The sequence below is a fragment of the Pleurodeles waltl genome, chromosome 11 (assembly GCF_031143425.1).
Source record: "Pleurodeles waltl isolate 20211129_DDA chromosome 11, aPleWal1.hap1.20221129, whole genome shotgun sequence".
NCBI lineage: Eukaryota > Metazoa > Chordata > Amphibia > Caudata > Salamandridae > Pleurodeles > Pleurodeles waltl.
The window spans coordinates 967,318,597-967,341,487 of record NC_090450.1 but is presented as its reverse complement, the minus strand read 5'-3'; the positions used below and the strand labels follow the sequence as shown (position 1 = coordinate 967,341,487).

Sequence of the window (22,891 nt, the reverse complement as noted above, 5' to 3'; positions counted from 1 at the left end):
TTGGCACAGGGTTGCAGCCATCACAATTAACAATTACATCATAAAGAGAATTGCCAGTCTCTTTGGGGGAAAAAAACCACAACATTAAGGCTAATTTGTGTTTTGATGTAGCAGTTTCTTGAGTTCTCTTTCAGGTCAGACGTGAGCTTTCAAGAGGGCCTTTCATCGAGGGGTGAGGGTTGTAAAATTGCAGCTGAGAACCTCTTCCCGCATGGGTAATCAAACAATGTTACGCCTGGACTTTGAAAGTTAGTGGAATTGATGCCTCCTTTGATCATACTTTGCTACAACACTTTGGAAAACAGTAATATTCTGAATGGGTTTACACTGATCAAACTAAGGTGTACCCCTTTTTTAGAAATATTTTCAGAAAGAAAACGCAAGCTGCTTAATACCTTTTCAAATATAGCACTAGCCAAGACCCTTTGATTTCACTAAAAGTACACATTTAATCTATTTAGAAGTGCTCTTTTGTTGTCATTCACATTTTTCTTACCCCTATTACAATGTACAGCATTGGACAGTGGGTGAGTCCTCTTCAGCCGCTGGCTAAATTCACTGTGAGTGATTGCATTTTGCTCTTTCACAAAAAACACCTCAACACTAAGTGTTTTATTTTCGCTTTTAGGAGCATCCGTGAAAAAGTGTACTTTGATACCATACTGGTGAAGGTCTGGGAACTCCTCAAAAATTAATTATTTAACAAAACTGTGACAAGCTGAAACTAGCATTAGCAAAGTCTAGCAGCTGACTCCAGACCTGTTGACTTTACTAATGACTGTCACTCCTTGTGTGAGCATGTCACTAGACGTGTGTGAGATTTAAAGTAAGGAGCTACCACTATCTGTTTAAAGCCCTCTTTTTCAGGCTTTCTTCCTCAAAGGCAAACTACATGTTTTCCATGTTTAGATTACTAGTTCATCAAAACCATGTTCCCTCAGCTGCCTTCGGACAACCTGTGCATTCTTTATCAACATGTCTTCCAAGATCCTCATGCAGAAGATGCAGTTTATACATGTGGTGCTATACGCTGCCATGTAAATAGTGATTCAGCCCAGCTTCTAAATAATATAGGTCCACTCCAGAGCACGCAATGAGAGGTTGTTATTGTGGCTGTTTGTTGTAATTAATTCTCATGCACAGTTTTCATGCCTCATGCTTGCCTATGAATGAGACTGGAAAAAAGGAGTCTTTACCAACATAGAAGCCATATGATTGGTGGGTTGACAGTTTGGACATCAGCTAATTTAGAACACTGGCTCCATTTGTTGGGTCAATTTCCACAATATTCTATTAAGACTTATACAAGCAGCCTCCTTAGAATGTTAAGCCAGTTTGATTGATTAGTCAGCAGCTTTTAGGCTCTTCAGACGAAGGACCATCATGTAAACCTGCCTTAACTGAGAAGAACTGCCTTAGCTCTTAGACTTACTCCTGCCGGTTGAGGGAAAATGTATTTAAATTGTCACAGACAATACAAATGCCATGCAGTTTATTAAGTAGATGAGTGGGATGGGTGGATTAAACTGGAAATTGGTGTGCCAAAAACAATTTTAGCTTCGTAGAAAGGAATTAGAGTGCTGCTACTCTAGCGGGGACTCTAAATGCAAAAGCATACACCCTCAACAATCCGGTCTCAAGTCAAGAATGAATGCTACTTTATTGAATGCCCTTCTGGCGAGCTTTGTAGCTTGGTATTTTTCTTAATTACACCTCCTTACGACACATGCAGAGTGTCAACTCTTTGATATTATAGTTTTGTCAATTGGCATCAGTTTTCCTGCTATATCTTAGATTATGAAAGAGAATCAGGAGGCATGTCTGTATTTTTATTGTGCCAAACTGGGCCTTTCTTCTATTGTAATCAGACTATGTGAACTTGAGAGTAGCACCATTGTGCCAGCACCCATCAAAGGCGGATTGATTATGTCACAAAATGAGAAAACATCCACCCTTGATAGCAAACTGTACACCTGCGTTGCAGGAACTTGGAGTCTAGATTCATAATCGTTGCTTCCAGAAATCATGACCATTGTAGTGTCTCAGAAATAGCTAACCACAAAGCAGTGTATGGCAACTATTGAATTGTTTGCTGTGGTGGCCAGATTGCTCTGTAGTTTCTGTACGGCTGCCACCTCAACCATTGTCAATTTATGCTCTCTCTACCTCATTGTGGCTTGAACATTGGAGCATTAAAAGAGTACTGGAAAGTTAGCAATGTTCTAATTTTTCTTGGACCAAGTTCCTTGTTTTGGTAGTTCATTATGAACCTGAGTCTTAAAATGGTTGCAGAAAGTTTCCTTAAGTCCCGTTCACAAACACATCTCTAAACTAAACTCACAAACAGTTTCCCTTATCAAATAGCCTTTTGGAACCATGCGTTATTTTTCGTTCATTCTTTAAACCTTTCTTCTGGGTGATAGTCGTATGAACTCAGAGGGTTGGAAAATTGGGTGATCTGTACTGTATCATTTATTTTGTGCAACCCTGGGTGCTGATGAGATTGAAGCCTGCATTTCTGAGTTTATATTGTGCATACCATCTCCAGTTTAGCTTTTTACCCACTCCTCACAAAGGGTGTTTCCAGTGTTTGAGTATAACAGCCACCCTTTGCTTTTATACAGTGAGAGCTAAAGACTTGTACGTTTTGATTAGCTGTTAATTGCTTTTGATGGCTCACAGCAGGGTGGTGAAATACAAATATATTCATTGCCAGATTAGCCTCTAACAAAAAGCAATGACCAGTACAGCTCGCCGGATATTTGTAGGTTCAATTTGAGACCAGTGCTGTTTTTTTTTTCCTTTCCAGAGGAAGTAATCTACACTAATTAAAGCACATGTGTAGCTGACCATCTAAGAGTTGAACTTCTTTTCCAGCGCTGACTTTCATATGATTACACTGGGTATGTTGATAACTATCCCACGCCATTTCCGCTCACCGAGGTAGTTTATACCAAGTCCATTGTTATGTCCCACCTTCTCCCCGGTTCTTCATCTTAGTTGGCCTATCGCTGCCCACTCTGGTTGTCTGGAGAATCCCTTTTAGAATCTCTACTGGTCACAGATTCTTGCATGTTTTCATAGGCATCCCCTGCCTTCATATACATATCCTTTAGTCTGCTTGCACCGGTCATTCATTTACTGATCGGTTTCCCATGTTTGGCATAACGGAACTGCCCTTAGCCTTACCATATCCCTACGAGCCTCTATCGGTCTCAGTTAATATAATGTCTTTCCATAACATACGTTGTATTATTTCCCCCTTTTTCCCAGTATCAGTAGCAAGCCATTTTCTTGCTTCTCCAAATTTAGGCCGGAGCTAAGACATACCACTACTACATCCAAAAACCTCTCCACTTTGGGGCATCTCCAGACTGTGTACACAAAGTCTCTAGTTTGGTTGCTCTTTCGTTGACATGTATGAGCCCCTTCCCCCTTTTTTCAGGCTTTTTCTTGTGTGAATAATTTTTGAGTAGCTGCCTAATTTGTACTAACATGCCTGATGCTGGTTCTGATGGCCACCTAAAGAGAGTATTGTGGGGCCTCCTCCCATTTGGTCTCCTTCTTTTTCCTAGGATTTGCCTTCCATCTTTTTGATGTAATGAGTTTGTAGTACGCTTGTGTGCTCTGGTCCAGGTTTATATCTGAGATGTATTGCTTTCCCCTAGAATGGCTCATTGAAAGTGTTACATTGTAATGGGGTTCCTTCCTGAACTGTCCCAGGCATGTCCTCCTGCATTTGTTCAAAGGGGTCATGTCTCTGGACACTCTGCAACCATATAGCTCTGCTATGTATCCAGTGTCCCTCAAGGCATACATTTGCATTCTAAACAAGAACTTTTCATAGTGGTACAAAAGACCATTAATAATTGTGACAGAATAGCTTGTACTGTTTAAACTGTAAGCCACTATATAGTGGAGTAAGTGAAAAACGAGCTGAACATATTAGCATCCTTACCCTTTGGTCAACAACACTTAAAATTTGAAATGTAATACTATGCGATGCCCGAATTTCTCTTAAGCACCCTAGATTGTTAGCAAATAATTTGGGATATTTCACCATCCAGTTTGCTTTCTGTGCCTCTTCTATTAGTAAATCTTCCTCAGGGTGATTGGGATCAAGGATGATGCCTAACGCTTTTGCTCTGTCCACCCTAATAGAGCTCTTCCCTTTTTCGGCACATACACCCTTCCTCTCACATCTATCCTGTATGACAATTTGCAATTGAAATAACCCAACAATGGTAATTTTACACCACAATATCCTTCTGGTTCAAAGTCAGGTGAGGACCATTTGCACTCGCCCAAACCGTCCCACACATCCTTGTTAAACATGGTATATGGAGAACATGAATCTGCTCATACAGTGACATTCTTCTTATTAATTTTCTTAATGCATTTGGGTTGTTGATATCCTTCTTTTATCTCTCTAGCCAGTTCTTCATATATTACTAACAATTCAACACTGTCGTCGTCCTCTTCTTCTGAATAATCATCATTGACTGCATTCACTAATCGTTTGCTTGTACTACGACCATCTGATTTGCACATCCGCAAAATGTCCTAATTTTTTTGCACCTGAAACATTTTGCCTTTGTAGCAGGACATGTTTCCGCATCTGTAATATGTTTAGAACTACCACATCTGTAGTATGTATGTTTTCACTTTGGTACTGATACTTATTAGATCCCACAAAACCCCTTTTCCCTGTTTTGTACCTCACTCACTTTATTTTTCTCTTTAAATTGATCCTCATTGAGTTCCTTAACATACCTTGATTTGTCTTCTATCTGTCTTGCTAGGTTTGTTTTTTTAATAAGGAAGGGTCTTTCAAATCTAATATTCTTTCTTGAATTTTTGTATTGCTAGTCCTATTTGTGAATTGATCCCTTATAATCTCTTCATGTAAGTACTTGAACTTGTGCGTTGAAGCTAATGTCCTCAACAGACACACATTCCTCTACATTCTCCCCTGGTAACTGAGATCTTGAAAATAACTTTTGCCTTTCTACCACTATGCTAGCATCTACATGCTCATTAGTAACCACATTTTCGGATTCTGACATTTCCTCTACATCCTAATCTTGATTTGATGCAGCTGTGCGTGTTGCTTTAGGCAAAGTTCTCAACACCTTCCTTCCCTCAATGTCTAAATTATGTTTCAATAATGCTGACTTATGTGATGGCACAAAAGTTTCACCCCTATGGCTGCCAAGTATGTCTTGAAAGACTCATGGCAGTCTTCCCATATAATAACTGGGGACCCTGGATCTTGTAAATGTTTTGGTGGTGCAGTTATCACGGAAGTATTGATGGTGATCTAACTGGTAGCTACTGACATCACTCCATGAACCTAATGTCAGACTTTGACGTCACTCCAGGAACCTGATGTCAGACTGTAGCATCACTCACAGAACATGACTTCTGATTGTGACATCACTCCAGGAACCGGAGGTCGGACTGTACCATCACTTCCGGAACCTGATTTCAGACTGTGACATCACTTCTGGTACTTGATTTTAGATTTCACCGTTCCAGGACCCAGGCTTCAGATTGTGACATCACTCCATGAGCCTGACCTCAGGTTGACCTCACTCCAGAAGCCTGACTTCAGATTGTGACATCATTCCAGGAACTTAACATTGCAGGGCCGAAAGTATCTACAGACAAACGTTCCAGTGTGTCTTTGTTTTGTATTTTCCAGACCTGCCCCGTTGCTTTCCCCCAGATTGCTTAACAAAGTGCGAGTCCAACGAGATGATTCCGTGTTTCTGATGATGTCCTACCAGCCAAGCAGAATGCTTGCCCCTACACTGATAGTAGAGTGTGGCTACACCTCCTGCAAATAAACTGGAGATATTGACTGTAGGTGGCAGCTGAATTCATAATCCAGCCACAAATAACTTTTACCTGTACCCCTGGCGCATGCCTGCCGGTCCCTGGGCCAGAATCCATTCATTAAAATCGGGTGCCTCCCTGTGCAGGGTCGTCAGAGCCCCCCCCCCCCTCTTGGAGCAGCCGGGAGGGGTGACCCTCGGTGACCCCACAGCAGTTCCATCAGGGTCCGGCTTCTGGCGAAATACAGCTATTACAAATTGCTACCTAAGCTTATAAAATATAGCTTCTGTACATCACTTTACCTCATATGTATAGACAACTCTGTGCAAACCAGAATAGCGTTATTCAAAGCTCAGATGTAAGTTATTTTGTAGTTACTTTAAAACCACTCTTATGTAAAACAAAAAAAAACTAAAACAACCAAAGTAGTCCCCATTGTCTGAAACCACACAGTAGATCACCGCTGCCCTCACTGATGCACTTGACAGGCTGCTGTCGTTGAAAACGTCCTCTGCAAGATGCACTCTGCGTTATAGTCCGTGCACTTTCAGATATCCTATAGCACCTCCACCACTGAAATAATTTATATGTGATGTGGTCTGTGTATAATTACACAAATATGTAACGCGCAAGGTCCGGTTTCTAGGCTACAATGCATCAATCCTGATGCAGCACGGTTTAATCCAATAAAAACACAGAAGCATGGTAGTCTCCAATCGCAGCATGGCACCAAAATAAATTGTGTATGATGTTGAAGTCACTTTCAACAATTTCAACTCAACAGGCTGTCCACAATGACCAAACACCTGCACCCCTCCATGAAGGCTTTGAGGCTTAGGAGAGTTGTTTCTGGTGAACCCATGTGTCCAAGCTGGTACACAGCAACTGCGGAGGCTCGATTGTTGGCTGTGATCACAGCACGTGCAGCGTGTTTAAACCTCCCTTCGCCACGGAGGTGCGGTTTGTTGCTCTTGGTCACAGCGTACTCGGAGTGAGTCCTTCAATTAATACCAAGATTGCTCCGACTTAAACGCTCCTGCTCCCAAGCTTAAATTTTCTAGACTCTGGGATAAACTCACCCTTTTACCCTTTAATCTTCATGAAGTCACACAGCAAGCATTCCCTTGAAATCCCAGACACTGAACCAATAAAGTGAGAACCAGGGGTTGTTCATCCAGTATATCCAACTGCGAGATTGAGGAGCCAAATCTTATCCTGTAGGGTGTCCTGAGGTTTAGAATCCCACCACTGCCACCACTTTTAAGACGCCATGACACAATAGATAGATGTAGATGAGTTTAATTAGCTCAGCACAGCAATCCCTGACACCTCCTCTCTCCTCTGCAACTGCCTGCCTTCTGTTACTGGAATCTACACTTTAGAATCCAATAGAGGAAGCATCCAGTTACTAACATAGATCAGGGTCTGAATGTTGTAATAACCTTCTAGCCTACCATAGTTGGGCTGTAAAGCTCTAACAAAGACCTGCAACACAATGAGACCTGTACAAATTAAGAAGAAGGATCCTGAGCGAACAGGAAAGGAAAGCCTGTATTTGAATGAGTTTTAGATGTTTCTAGGTTTTCAGGTATTAAAACAGGTCCCTGGTACTTCTGACGTGTGTTGGCGGTGAACTCCAAAGGGAAGGACAAGCTAATGGTGTAGCCAGCCCAGTGATTTAATTTTTTTTATTTTTTTATTTTTTTTTAACTCTAGTTCGAAACTGTTTTCTCTCCTCAGCTGGCATCACCAGACATTTACAATGACTTGTGGAAGTGTTTTTTGTTTTTTCCTGGAGTGCTTTGAAAATAATGCATACTAAAGTATACAAAAAGGGATGGGTGTAATGCTTGAATTAATCTCAACCACTGGTAAGTACTCAGGCCGCATCCCAATCCATTGTTATTTTACACACCATGCCACCTCTGTTTGGACCCAGCTATGTGCAAAATAGCCTCGAGCCCTCTCCATTGGGAACAGTCCAGCCCGAACAGCCACGCCAGTCCTCCCTGAACTGAACCACAAGCAACCCAGGGCCTGTTTTGTCCTTATGGCTCATCAGCCAGGTATAACTTGGTTCCAGTTAGTGTGAACAGGACCCCCATCTGGGCATACCCGTGCCACTTAGTGACATACTAAAAGCGATGGATGGATGGAATGCTTGAATTTATCTCAAGAGCATAAACAATTTATCCGCAGTTCAAAGGTTGGAGGAAAGGCATATGTTTTTACACAGTACAGTGTTTATCTATCGGTACCAACTGTCTTTTGCAAGATGAGACATGTTAAGATGGTTATCCATTGATATACCCACCACTTTTTACCACCTTTGCTGGTTAAGGAGAGAATCCATTTGAATGCTGGTTTACAACTAAGAGACAGGCTGCTGAATGTCTTTAGACCTATGCAAAAAATGCATTCATTTTTTCCTCAAATTTTGGGACCTTCATTCTTGAAGCTTTTGAAGTGCAGCATCGTAGTGTTCCTTTATCCTGAAATAACAATATTCTCAAACAATTCGATACTATCGAAGTTTCGACCTCTTAATGAATTGTAATTTCAGTTTAGGTGAGCAGCATTTTGAGTGGTTTCAAAGATATGTTAAAAGGGTATGGACCAAGATGGGACTTTGAAGGACACTACATAATATATGAGCAGTGTCAGAATGGAAGCTGCCAATTCTTAAAGGATGTTCTAGTTTTGAGAAGTAACATTAAAACTAAGACCTATTCCTTAGAAATGTGTTGTAATTAGGTGGGCATATTAGTTCTTGGTAGTCTGTGGTATCAAAGGCATTGACAAATGAAGGAGAATGAGAAGGCATACGTCATCTTTGTCAGTGATGGACTGACATGCTTTTTAATGTGACAATTCTTTTCTATTTTGACCATTGCCGGATTGCGATTGGTAAGGAACAAATAAGTTATGATTTTCTAGAACTCATTTCTACATCTTTCTACCCAGCTAGCGTAGTTTAGTGACTGGTTTGAAGTTGGAGAGCACTTTAGAGTCAGCACTAGGTTTCTTTAGTACAAAGTAATTGACCTGTTTTAAGGGCCCTGGAAAGGTTTTATTTCTAAGTGAATTGTTGGTGAGGGAACACCATAATTTGCTGAATTGATAGAAGTTTGGTTTGATTAGTTTGGCTGGCATAATATCCTAAAGGGCATTGTTCATAAATTTGTTGCAATTTTAGACAATCTCTCGATGTTTGTTTTCTTCATATCTCAGATGAAATGTGTTAATTATCGCATGAGGTAGGTGACCATTGATTAACAAGTGCCTGCGTTATTTGACATTGTATTAATGGAGTCTCTGATACAAAATATTGAATTTGTGTATAAAATAGATACATTTGAAGGCTAAAGGAGAGGGGCTTAGGCTTGAGAGCACTGTTTTTATTATTTAGATGTGAGTTTTTTTTTGTTGTTTTTTTTTACTTTGGTAATGAATGCTTTGTACTTTTTCCCATTTCGTTTTTTCGAATTGATATTTAGGTGTTCTTTCAGTCCTCCTCTTTTGCTGAAAAAATAATCAGTAAACCACAGATTGTATTTTTTTCCTACTGATTTTATTATTTTGATGGGCACTATATAGTCTGTGGATTTATTTTTCAGTGTTATACCATGAGTAGGTTTGCATCATTAGATATGTCAGTAGTGGCACTAGCATGGTTTATATTGGCTATAATTGTGAGATGTGATATTTTGTAGAAAGGTCTTTTGGCAATAAAGAAGGGTGGATTTAGTTAATATTTTATGCAGGTATGTCAAACATATTACACTTGGTATCCCGGTATGGCCAGACCAGTCCACCTTAATTGATTCTTGCATGTAGTATTGGTACAGACCCATTGTCGGTCTTTGTGTGTGTATATAGATACATAGTGTGTGTGTGTATGTATGTATATGTGTGTGTGTATATATGTGTATATATATATATATATATGTATATATATATATATATTTATATTATTATTATTATTATTATTTTTTTTTGCAAATGAGGAAGGCTTGATTACTGCAACTCCTCCAGTGTGACTGTTCTATCTACCCTGATAATCGAGAAGCCAGGAGCAACTAAGATGCCACTGGTGGGTTGGGAAAGTTGTAAAGCCAGAATTCAACTATGGCAGATAAATCAACATTGAAATTGTTTCTGGAATGTGCTGTGATGGTGTGGCGAGCACGCGTGGATCTGCGGTTATTAAGCTGTCTTTGAAGAATTGCTGTAAAATGATCTTTCTTGAGCAATTGAGGTTGAGCAGTGTCTACCATCACATCATTCTTTGGTCCTTATTTCAATTTCGGTGGTGTGGATGACGGTAGGATGTCTGTAAAGCCACCTAGTTTGCATCTAGTTACCGAAATAGAACAAAACCAGAATAAAAATGTACTTTAAACGAGGGCAGAGAGTTCTCGATGCATGAAAAGGCAATATAAAGCATTGTACTTAGTAGTCAAAAACAGCAAAAGATATTCAGAAATGAAACCATTCAAGATGTTGGACCAGAGTATAGCAACAACACAGTTTTAATGACAGTACTGACAAAGCTTAATACCATCGAGGTATAGCGGCGTGGCTGATGTCACTTCTGGGGTGCTTGGTGCATGGCTTTGTAAAATGTCCAAATTTAACAGTGACACACTTTGACATCCTGGGCGACCAGTCCGATTTTTTTTTTCTTCAGCAGGTTTTTGTTTTTGATTCTACATAACTGGTTGTAAAGACTTCTAGCGACGCTGAAAGGTCTGTCTAGAAAATGAAACCTATTTTTATGGTGAGTAGCTAACCATGCCAGGCGCAGCTCTGCCATGAATTCAAATGAGGTATTTGACTATCTCCGTAGACTGAGAGTTGGCATTCCTATCACGGAGGTAATTTTGAGATATCTGAGAGGGGTTGTCTGATTTGTTACTGTGACTTAAGGAATTGCAAGTATGCAATAATTTACCTGACTGTTGAACCGCTTTATTCTTAAAGACTTGGGAACTAGTTGATGGTTGCACAAGAAAAGAAAATACTTTTGATTAAAATCACCAGAATTATTTTTCTTCCTGAAATAAAAGCTGGGACGCAAGGGAGAAGCCTGCTCTGCTTCCTGAGCAGGGACCCACTTCACTGGACGCCAGAGTTTTATAGGCAGGGGGAGCAACCCCTAGGAAAGGGCCCAATCGGCCGGGAGTGTTTGTTTTGTTTACATTTAGGATTCATTTACTCTGGATACTCGGGTGACCAGGCAAGCTTTTATTTCAAATTGAGTTTAGAAGTTGTATTTTGGTCTAGAGAATGTGGAGCGGTGTTTGAAAATGTAGAGCCAGATGTGCCGAGAGCTGCAGCTGCTTCCCAGCATCCGTCGGTAAAAGCCGATGCTCCTAAAGGTGCTGCTGGCTGTGTGCAGGTGCCTGTCAATGTTCGGCCTCCTGTGGCCCGGGATGCCGCCGGGGGCCCTGTAGCACCCTCTGTCATGCAGTCTTGCATCATCCAGCAGGTGACTCTTGCACAGACCGTTTTTTTTTTCTTTGCTTTAACCATCTGGGTGCAGAAGTGTTCCAGGAATTCCGATGAGCCGACGTCACAAGGCTGTCTTCTATCAAAGGCATTCGCTGTGCAGGAGCTGGCAGCCCGCGCATAACGGAAAACATTATCGATGCAGCATCTCCTTTGTATCTACTTGAGCAAGCGGGGTGTAAATCAGCATATAGATTCCAACCACGTATTGTGATTTACAGGTTTCTATGATCTAACTGCAGGCCTGAATGGTCCAAATTGATTTTTCGGTGCATTATCCAGAAACCATTCTTCATTTTTAGGCATTTAAAGAGTTAATTGTGCAAGCCGTTTCTGAAGCAGTCCTTCATTCTTCTCGGCGCCCTATTCCGGTGCTTGTGTTCTTTTGTAAGGCGAGCATAAGAAAAGCTTTACATGGGCCCCAGAACATGGTACCTAAAGGCCACCTGAACAGGACCGTGCAGGCGATCACAGTTCAGGTGGATGCAATAGAACCACAAAGTGCTGAGTGTGCTGGATATACTTTTGCAGTTGGTGGTTCCTAAGGTGATTAAAAAATACCTATTTAATTCAATACAGTGGCTGCACAATATGTGTCCGTGGAAAATGGATATGTTGGCTCGAAGTTCGTGCGTGTTTAATCCCTATTGGACCCGGGTGTTTAATCCCTATTGGACCCGGGTGTTTAATCCCTATTGGACCCGGGTGTTTGATCCCTATTGGACCCGGGTGTTTGATCCCTATTGGACCCGGGTGTTTAATCCCTATTGGACCCGGGTGTTTAATCCCTATTGGACCCGGGTGTTTAATCCCTATTGGACCCGGGTGTTTAATCCCTATTGGACCCGGGTGTTTGATCCCTATTGGACCCGGGTGTTTGATCCCTATTGGACCCCGGTGTTTAATCCCTATTGGACCCGGGTGTTTAATCCCTATTGGACCCGGGTGTTTAATCCCTATTGGACCCGTGTTTAGTGAAATACTCACTGGTAGTCGGCAACCAACTACTTTATGTACCAGCAGTATTCCAACCGTGGCGTTTTATCTGTGGAACAATACTAGTTTTCTGAATCTTTCTGCATCGCCCCGTGCTTGCTGTGTGCAAACAGTGCTCTTCGGATGAATGGCTTGCTTTGAATCTCATTGCCTGAACTTTAGGTGAAGGAAGTGCTTCTAGTGCATTGAGAGACAGCGTTCGCATGCATTTAAATTACCACTATCTTTCTTTGAAGAAGCCAATCGGAAAAACCTGAATAAGTTGTTTGAAGATGGATTGTTTTTATAAAACCATAAAGGTATGATGATATAGTTTCCACTGACACTTAACCAGAGCCAAAAGGGCTCAATTTATCTAGCGCAACCTTCTGTGCATTAAGAGCTACTTGTGTTTAATGAAAACCATTGCGAGCTACTAATGTAATTGGTGTTTTAATAGAGACCACATCAGATAAGATTACATTAGTGGCCACCATATGTAACATTATTTGCGCTGATCACCTCAGTGGATAAAACAGGGATGCCAGCAGTATTGTACAAAAGTCTTGGTCAGTGTGGAATGCCTCTACATGGGTAATGCAAAGCAGCCAAAGCTTCAGTGTCCATGGCGCGGAAGTAATAATAGTAGTAACCAATCTCCCCCCGTGATTTATCACTCCGAAATCTCTTTAAATATACTTTGAAAATTCAGCCATTTCTCTCCAAGCATCAGCTCACAGGTTCTTAATGAAAATACACACGTTTGTCTTGGATATACAATTTTGGCATGCATACATTAATTTAACCAAGAAAAGGCTGTTATTTAGTAGGATGGAATTCACAAAGGAGAGCTACTAGCTCTAGTACCTCACAAGCTACTTGTCCGAGAAGCCTGATCTAGACTCTTGTTTTGCTTGCCAGTTCAGATCAGTTTGTTCCTAGTTAAGTCTCAAATGAGAGATTGACCTAAGGGGAACCAGTAGCATTGAAGGGAAATGGAGTTCGGGGCCTGGAGGTGGGAGTAGTTCTGGCCTTCAAGTTTGTTTTACATCCCTCTGATATCCAAGTGTTTGGAGTACATCATGTAGCTACTAGTGAAGTGGGAGAGAACTACAATGGACGTAAGATAGCAGTAGTTACTTCCCTTCTACCTCTGCCACTGGCTTGCCCCTTGGTACCTTGGCACTGCCTGTTTTAAGAGATGAGAACTAGTAGTCTGCAGACATAGGCTACGGACTTTTTTTTAATCTGCACCCCAGGACCAGTAAAAGACCTTTGTAAAATATGTGCAGTAGGGTCTTTGGGCAGTGCTGTGCCTGCAGGTAGTCAGGTAGCTGTCTGGTGCTTCTAAGAAACTACCTACATGACTCCAGGTGCTCAAAAAGGATCACCAAAATGTTTGAGAGCGCATTTGCCAGCATACTTGAGAAGCCAGCTTTGGGGTTATTCTAGAAGAGGGTTAAAAACCGTATTCATTGGCTTTAAAAGCTTGTTCTCTGGCATCCCTGATTATAGGGAAAGGCTTTCAAAGGCATTGACTTCATATGTGTATGTAGTTGTAGAGCTCAAATTAAGTTTGAGAGCAACAGAGCTCTGAACAGGGTCACCGACCCAAGCAAGATGTAATTATTGTGGAAAGGTCAGGGATGTTTTTTTCTTTTTGAAGAGGTTTGTCTTCAGCTTTTTTTTTCTTCAACTTGTAGGAAAGTGTGTACTGATCTGATGTGGATGGGGGATGCTGCTCTAGATTATGGGAACATGAACAGAAAAAGCGAACCCTGCTTTTTTAAAAACATTTTTAATTTTTTTATTTATTTTTTATTCCTTTTTATTCCTCCTTGCTTTCTCTTATCTCCGGTCTAGTGATATCCAGGCATCTGGTGGCTAGTTTGTTTGCCAAATAAGCTGGACTCTCGTTGAAGGTTTCAAGTGATGCATCTTGTCTTGAAGATGATCAGGGCTGGGAGGAAGAAGCCAGTGTAGGGCTTTTAATGTTACGATTATGTGATCTAATTTCATTGAGCCATGGAACTGCATCTTGGATACTTTTCGGGGTGCTAGTGTATTGAGGATACAGATGAGGAGTGGCCTGCCTCCTTCAAGATGGAAAAAGACCAAGGCTCATATGTTGGGGAAACTGATACACTTTCTTTTATTCAGACAGTTAGAACCAAGCTATTTTAGTTTTGCTTCCATTTTGTTGCTTCAGTGAGAAGTCTGTCTTTAGGATGAATCCCAGAGATTATGCATGGTATGTCAGCTGCGCGGTGTAGCCTAGTAGATTTAAGTTGGAGAGGCAGGCTTGAATCTGGGGTTGGTTGCTGCTGTTAGCAAACAGTAGAAATTTAGTCTGTCAGGTTTAGCTCCAGAAGGTCAATTGATATCTAAGATTGGATGTGTTTGAGGTGGAATTTAGGGGTGTCTGGACATTTTTAGATTTGTTTCAGTGTCATTGATGTATTGCTGGATCTTGATGCTGCTGTCAGCAAGAGTAAATCTGAAAGGTTCCCTGTAGAGGTTAAAGGTACGGGGAACTCTTCAGGAGACTGAGTGTCAGTGATCATGTGGTATGTATTTGCACAAGCTGGTGCCCATTGGTGAGTAGAGTTCTGAGCCATTTCAAGATAGTGCATGAACAGTTCATGGGTGTTTTCAGGGAGTTAATCAAAGCAGATAATGGACTGTGTCAAAGGCTGCAGAGTCATTGAGCAGGACCAGGTGGCAGAGATCATTTCTGTTTCCACAGAGAAGGCATTGTAAACTAATTAAAGTATGGCTGTCTCCGTGCCGCAGTGTGGTCTGAAGCCATATTCGTAGTCCTGTAGAAGATTACTCCTGATGTGCTCCTGTAGTCGGGTGGCAACTATTTTCTCAATGATTTTCCCTGTGAATGGGATGTGGTTATTAGTTCAGATATTGGCGAGTTTGACTGGACCCAGGGATGGCTCCTTTAGCAGGGGGAGGATCTGACTTGTCTTAAGCATCTGGGAATTTCCCTTCACTTAGAGAGGTGCTAATAATTTGGAGTAAGAGTTTGGGAGTTTCTGCTTTGAGCAATTAAATGATGGAAGAAGGAAGAGGGGTGTGTTAATAGCAGGCTGCCTTGAGAGAATTCAGGATAATGGAGAGCTCCTTATGTAGGACTGGATTAAAAAAAGCTTTACATGGAGTTGAGTCTACCAGCAATTTTGAAATATTGCCTCCTTTACGCAGATCTACATACTGGGGTTGGAGGTAACAATAATCAACAGTTCCAAGGTTGGAATGCCCATTTGATTCTTTGCAAACCTACTAACGTGCATGTTTGGACATTTACTCCTGACAAGGCCAGAAATAAAGCTTCTTCCGTGGGGGGGGGAGGGGAGGTTGAAAGATGTTGAAGGGAAAGTGAACTTGTAAACATTCAACAGATTTTCACTTTAGTAAATCTGCATATCCGTATTTACTCGTGCTAAAATACAGTTCACAAATATATTAAGAGTATGATTTTCTGGTCTACTTCTGTAAATTCTCGTGAGTTCATGAAATACGTTAATATGCACTAATGCAAAAACATATACCATAGATCCACTTTTGTGGCTTTTAGAACTGGGCTTCTAATTAGATCTGGTGTTAACCAAGGCCTTTTGTTTTTATTAAAATTCTCTCTTTCCATATATCTGCTGGCTTCACAGTAAATAATAGCAATATGCTCATTCACAAGGAGGATATTGGCACACAAAGTAATTTTGTTCAGTACCAGGAACTTCTTTGTTAATGTGTGCTTTTTGAGACCAACAAATGTTTTTGCTTTTTGCTAGTGTTTGTTATAATGGCGAGTGCTTAGCAGCTCTACAACAATAAAGTTTTACAAAAGCCATGTTTAAACGTAACACGCATTGACAAAACCAAAGACTGACCACCATTGTCTGGTCCATTGGGTTTGCCAGTGCTTGTTTATTTTCATGTTTCCCATAATTTTGTTGAAACTGTTTACATTGATTTTCCACTATTTGTTATAATGGTGAGTGCTTAGCAGCTCTACAACAATAAAGTTCTACAAAAGCCATGTTTAAACGTAACACGCATTGACAAAACCAAGGACTGACCACCATTGTCTGGTCCATTGGGTTTGCCAGTGCTTGTTTATTTTCATGTTTCCCATAATTTTGTTGAAACTGTTTACATTGATTTTCCACTATTAATATTTTTTGGGAAATACTATCATGCGTCAATGCATTTTACTAAATGATGCTTCAAAGAAATGGCACCCAAATTTTACAGTAGTTTAGCAAAACATTGTTTCCTAGTTGCATTTTTTTTTTTCTGAACATTTTATTTTGAAAGCAAATAATCCTCAACCGTGCTTTCAAGCTTCTGCAAATATTCATTTAATCAGAGCACTCTGGTAGCTTTATCTCACAGTCTCATATTGTTAAACGTTGCAAACATCTGTACACATAATTATTATTTTTGACTGGAACCACAGTCAGTTGTGCGGTCTGAGCTTACATTTATATAGAGCGCTCATCCTAATAACAAAGACTTTGCATTAATGGACCATAAATAAAAGTTTGAACTTCTAACATATGGACACACACACTACCTCAACTGTAGACCATTCCCTTCTCTGCTCCATAATGTTGTACTGTAAACTGGCACCCAAGGGGTTTCTTCTGCAGGGGGTTGGCCCTACTTATCCCAAGGACAAAGTAAGCATAAACTCTTGTTGTACTAGACCTCAAACAATATGTACCGGGCGTCGATCTATAAGACTTCTACACCCTGCTTTAGCTATGATGATGAGAGATCAACAATTAGGAGTGTTTTGAATAGGGTGAGGTCATCCTGGAGATTTGATGGTCTCCATTTCTTTTCCTGTTTTAGTATGGTACGTTTATTTTTTGTTAAACCCTTAGGTGTTCCAAGTCGTTGAGGTCCTTGGCTGGGTGGATTGAGTTTTGATGGAGCATAGCGTATGATGTGAATTCTCATAGTGGTGCAATATACGTTTGGTAAAGTATTGACATCTGTGGTTGCATGGAAGTGATCTGGAAGGTTGTTTTTGTTCTTGGATTTTTCCAGGTAAATTGTTTTGATGGAGATGAAGGGTATGGAGGTTATTTTTCCTCTTTTCTGGTGTCCTTGATGCAGCGTGGAAGAGGATGGCAGAGTTTTCTGCCCAGGGCTGTAGCCATCCGACAGTAGGAAATAAGGGGATGCTGATAGCATATACTCAGTGTTTTCTTTTCCTTTGGAGTGGGTTGAATTATTGATGAGTTGTTTCCATTAGTTTGTGGAGAAGTGTGTAGAAGACTTGTGTGCATTTCGTTTTGGAGGTGTGGGGGAGGAGGGGTTGTAGTCTTCGAGGAATGTGGGATAGGTGGTGTTGGCTAAAGGCTGAGGTGGTGAGGTATGAGATTTATAGGAAGTGCTTGTTTGGTTTGTGGATCAAATGAGTCGATTTTGGAAATTAGGGGAAGTGGCAGAAGAGGAGGTTGGAAGGCTTTGGTTTGATTGTTGCTAAGTATTCAGGGTCAGGACATCTTGTGTTTGAATGCAAGTTGACACGTTGTTTAGAATTTGTAGTCTGTGTTGCATGTTATAACCTCCTGGGAAGCCCAAAATGTGTGTGAAGGAGGGTGTAAACAAGTTGCAACAATGAAAATTGCATCTACGTTGTTTTTGAGTGTTGTCAGCGATGTCTGGAATGTGTATAACTGCAGATTGTGTATCAAAGCTGATTGGTGACATGTTTCAGTGGGTGGAATATTGATGAGGTTCGAGGTGTTAAGTGTGCGATTGTGGCAAGTGTGGGATTGGTGTGAAATGTTGTTCTTGCAAGACTCATGAATAAGCCGTTTACTTGGAGCAGGGTTTCCTATGGTATGCCCATGGAGGTCCAAACAGGTGATGCCCTTGTTTGTGTCTGCACCTTTGTCTTTATGCCGGAGTGGTGGGACGCCAAGAGTTTACTAACGTAGGTGAGGAGGCAGGTAATGACAGACCTGTGATATCACTTCCTGTAAAGACTGATGCTGGTGAAAAAAATATTTTTCATCCTCTTTACTTGCAAGCTCCTCTTTATAACATTTAACATATTGCTTTTGGAGCGAATCCCTTTGTGATGATCATTTTAGTAATCGTACTCTAAGCCATTGACCTGTGATGTGAAACAATCTGCAGTAGTTCCCTCAATATGTTTATTTTACTTTTGTTTACTATTGCTTTGTCTGTACTCTGTTCACAAATCCAATGCAACTGGTTATTTATGTTTTTACAACCTGGGTTAATTTTGATTCAGGAGAGAAATTGTAACAGTGCAGCTGAAAAGATCAGACAATGGTCCTCTGACTTCATAGAAACAAGTTCTTTGGAGATGAATTTGGGCCAGTGCAGTGATGAGCCCCTCGTCACTCTTTGTTTTCTCCTGTATTTGTGATTTCAATATGTTCCCTACATTAAATAACTTTTTGTGTTGATAGAATTTATATTTTGTATGCTTCTTAGACTTTGTATGATTCTTAAATGTTGCTTAATAAAAAATATAGTACTGTGGTGTAGCTACTGTACCATGTTTCAATTTAAATTTATTTCCTTTTAAATGTGGCTCCTTCCTGTGCAATATAAAAAACGAGCACTATTTTACTTACTGAACTCCTGTGTTTTCTGAATGGTAATTTTCTTCCTTCTTAACTACAGAGCTGCGCTGCACCATTGGTCAGTTTTCCTGTCACAGTGGCACCATTCAGTGCATCCCCATAAACTGGCAGTGTGATGGATGGCCTACCTGTGAAGACGGAAGTGATGAATTCAACTGCCCAGGTAAAAATTTTTTACTTTTTATTATTACCTGACACGTCTACGATTTTTGTACTGAGCAGAGTGTTTGGTATTGTTGGTATCCACTTCAAGTGTTCCTGTTGTATTTTCACATTTGCCGTACACTTCCCTGTGCCCCGTTTGATTGGTCATTCATGTGGCTAAGATGGAGCCTTGGTTTTGCCTCACTGGGTACCTTTTTTCCTCCTCACTCACCCCAAAATAGTAATTACCCATTTTAATAAAACAGGTTTTTAGATCTGACCTACCAGAACTGTCCGATTGTGAAAGATCTATTGTGAACTTGCACTAGGCTTATATTTGTTTGTTTGCTTATAGGCTGGATTGCATTCCCCCTCTTCTTTGTCTCTCCATGGAGCAAAGTCTCTTTATGATCCTTTTGATTGCTGACTTGTATCCCTCTACTGCTGTCATTTAGGGAACTCTTATGTCGCTTTATCCTCCTACAGTTTGTATGCCTCTGGTGTTGTGTAAATCACGATTTTGGTGTAACTTTATAAGGGATACCCTCCATCCCCTGGGTGACACAGGTGAACTTGGTTCGATTCACCAATGCTAAGCGTGAAAGACATATTATTGTAGCCCTGCAAAACACTGTTCAGTGTGTAATTAGCATAGAGGCATTGCTCTGGAGTTACTAGCAGTCCCATGAAGGGATCAGGGACACTGTGGGAACAGTAGCAAACTCATTTTGTCATTCACAGTATCTCTCTCTCTCACACACACACACACACTACTAAGAAGAATGAACACTTGATGTTAAGTGTTTATTACTACAGAAACAATCTTTTTATTAGTACATTTAAAACTACACAGAATTATGAAAACAGCAATGAGACATGTTACAAGAAACAAGAATAAATTGAACATTTGCAGCATTGATGAAACATCATTTAAAATATATTATTTACAACCTAGTACACTATTGCCTATTTCTGTGCGCTATACTCCAGGAGCATGAAAGACAGGAACTTGCACTCTAAAGTTTCATAGGGAGAAGGGGCGCACTGCATACTGTGTTGACTACAAAGGCTGTCTTTATCAGTAGAGGCGCAAAGACAGTATTTCCTGTGAAGGGAAAACATCCACTGTGGTCTTCCTCCGTGACTGGGCTTTATCTGCTTTAGGCTTCAAGCAAGATGTCATCTGTGAATTGTGAAGTGCTCTGGTAGTGGGGGAGATAGTCTGTCAATCTTTGGTGGTCAGCTGAGTGAAGGACCGCTCTCCCAAATGAATTAATTACAGTCCTTAAATCCTAAATCATATCGTAGTCCAGTAATGTCACACATAGATTATAACCATCAAAGTCTGTTTCTGATGCGGTCTCACGGACATATGGGGGAAGAGACTACACGCTTTTGATTAAATATCTATATTGGTTGTATATTCATGACATGATGGAGAGTCAACATTTGACCCAGACGGTTGTCTCCTTAGATATTGTATCTGTCATTGAACAGAGAATTTGGTGATATCACAGTCCTTAGGAAGGAAAGGTCTGGCGACACCAGTGCTATCACAGACATGATAATGATTCTGCAAATGTAAGGGACATGGTGATGTCCAGTGTCCGAGATGGAGAACATGGCAGCATCCATGTGCTATATGTAGTCCGGGCTTAGCTAAGATAGAGACCGACCGTAGGGACTTCATGAAATCCCTGGCTTGTACATCTGAATGTCACTTCATATGGGCATGTCTATCCAATGGGAAGGTGACTGATGGGTAGAGAATTCATGCTCTCAAACTAATGTCTAAAAATAATGTACATCTAAAACATCCATATGCAACATAGTTGTAATATGTTTGATATGAGACAATAAATGCATTGTAACGATGGAAGATAAACACATGCAACAGTATATGGTTCACATAGCTAAGCATGCTTATTTGTAATCCTTGAGTTACAGCTGAGAACAAAGTCGTGTTTCATAAAGTATCTGGAATTAGTTATGCGTGTTGGTGAAAAGACATACCAGTGATAATAGGCATACGCCAGATTAAAATGAGCAGTATTAAAGTGGAAAAAAAATAAAGAGCCCATTTAAAAGAAAAAAATCTTTTCAGTTTAGTTCATGTGGGTTTTGCGTTACAACTTGATAAATGCTGTTTGTTGTTCGTTGGTTGACTTACAGGTTGAGTTCACTTCTTGTCAGAGGACATGTTGACATCATAGGATACACATGCAGCACACGTATGATCTTTGTGGAATCCATACACAGCATGTTCGTGGACAACAGTTGAGATGCTGGATGGAACAGCAACTGGTTGCTCATTTGAGACACTTATGTCTGTGGTAACGCTCCTTCATGGAGCCTGAAAAACAACAAGGGTTAAAGCCAATCATCCTGAGTTGAGTTAATATATGACCAGAGTGATTCAGCTCTGTCACAAGTAGATGCCTGTAAAAGGGATAAGTATATTCATTTTGCTGTTCATATAAAAATTGTAGAATCAGTTCTGAGTTGAGATAAGCCACTGAGGGCTGTTCTTGAAGTAAGTCCAGGAGAATATCTGTTCGACAGCTGCTGAAGCAACAGAAAACAGCTTTTATGTGTTTCATTGACTTTGTCAAATGTAAGTGGCCAGTGCTTGCTGAGATAGCCAAGCGTATTCCATGTACACTGGTAGTTTCTTTACAGCTTTGCTCAGTTGGATGTAGCTGTTCCGTGTTGTTGATTTCCATGGTAGAACAGGAGAAAGATGTTGTGTACCACGGCCAGTTAACGGTATTATGATCTTATGAGATTGAATAATTAAAATAATAACTCTGAAAGCTCCTTTGTGGTAGTGTGGGCGAGCAGCTAGGCTTATTAAAGGACCGTGTTAAGCATTTTTTGCACACACATAAGCCAGTAACTAAGACACACTCAATAAAGGAATCCAACACCAATTTATAAAAATAACACTTATTTTTAAATGAATCTATGATACCAAGATCATCAGCTCAGGTAAGTACTTTTGGAAATATCAATTTTTATGTTTCAAAAGACAGTGCAATTTCTGGAGCAGTAATGTTATCCTATGGTGAAAAATAAGTATTTCATCCTGTTGGCAACTTTAAGGACTGCTCTTCAGGACTTAAGATGAGTATGGCACAACTTCCGAGGGCCACACCAACTGGTCACCTCGGGAGGGTGGCTCAGGGGTGCCCTGGTACAGATATGTTACGGTGTCAGGTGCCCCATTCACTTCAGTGGTGATCGGTTCGGTTGGAAAGAGGCTGCAAGCAGGGACTGTGGGGGTGGGGTTTCAATCTGGTGATCCCACCTAGGGGGTTGTGTGGCTTGACCCTTGAGATGCTCGGGATGTTAGGGATACTGTTGGTCCACTTCTCCTCGGGCTGGGGAGCAGGGGTGTGGTGGGGTCTGTTGGGCTTGTGTGCTGGAGTCACTCGAGGTTGGAGGAGGGCCTGTAGAAAGATACTCCTGGCGGCGACTAGAAGTCCAGTCTGGGCAGACCCAAGAATGGGTTCGTCTCTTTTGGGTCTCAGGACCCCATGGGCACCTTCACTTCCCTCTGACTTTGGCTGTGGGGCACGGGTGTAGAGGCACTTTTAGTTGTTAGGTGGCAGTGGTCTGTGACTCCTTCTTTGCTTTGGGTTCTGCAGAAGGGGGGCAAGCGGGTCAGCTTGGCCACTCTTGATGTGGGTCTCACTGCCCTTGAATTCTCTTGACGTGCAGGTTAGTTTTCTTCAGCGTTTGTGTCCAGACTGGACACAACAAGCCTTGGCTGCTGCAAGGGG

General features: G+C 41.1%; 1 protein-coding gene across 4 annotated transcripts in view; it reads left to right on the top strand.

Moving 5' to 3' along the window:
- The window catches only part of DGCR2 (DiGeorge syndrome critical region gene 2), a 213,046-nt gene that overhangs the window by 51,235 nt on the left and 138,920 nt on the right, over positions 1 to 22,891 (top strand). For all 4 annotated transcript variants that reach the window (XM_069215196.1, XM_069215194.1, XM_069215195.1 and 1 more), the window contains one exon: positions 19,006 to 19,128. In XM_069215196.1, coding sequence (XP_069071297.1) covers positions 19,006 to 19,128 — 123 coding nt within the window. The remainder of the gene's footprint in view (positions 1 to 19,005; positions 19,129 to 22,891) is intronic.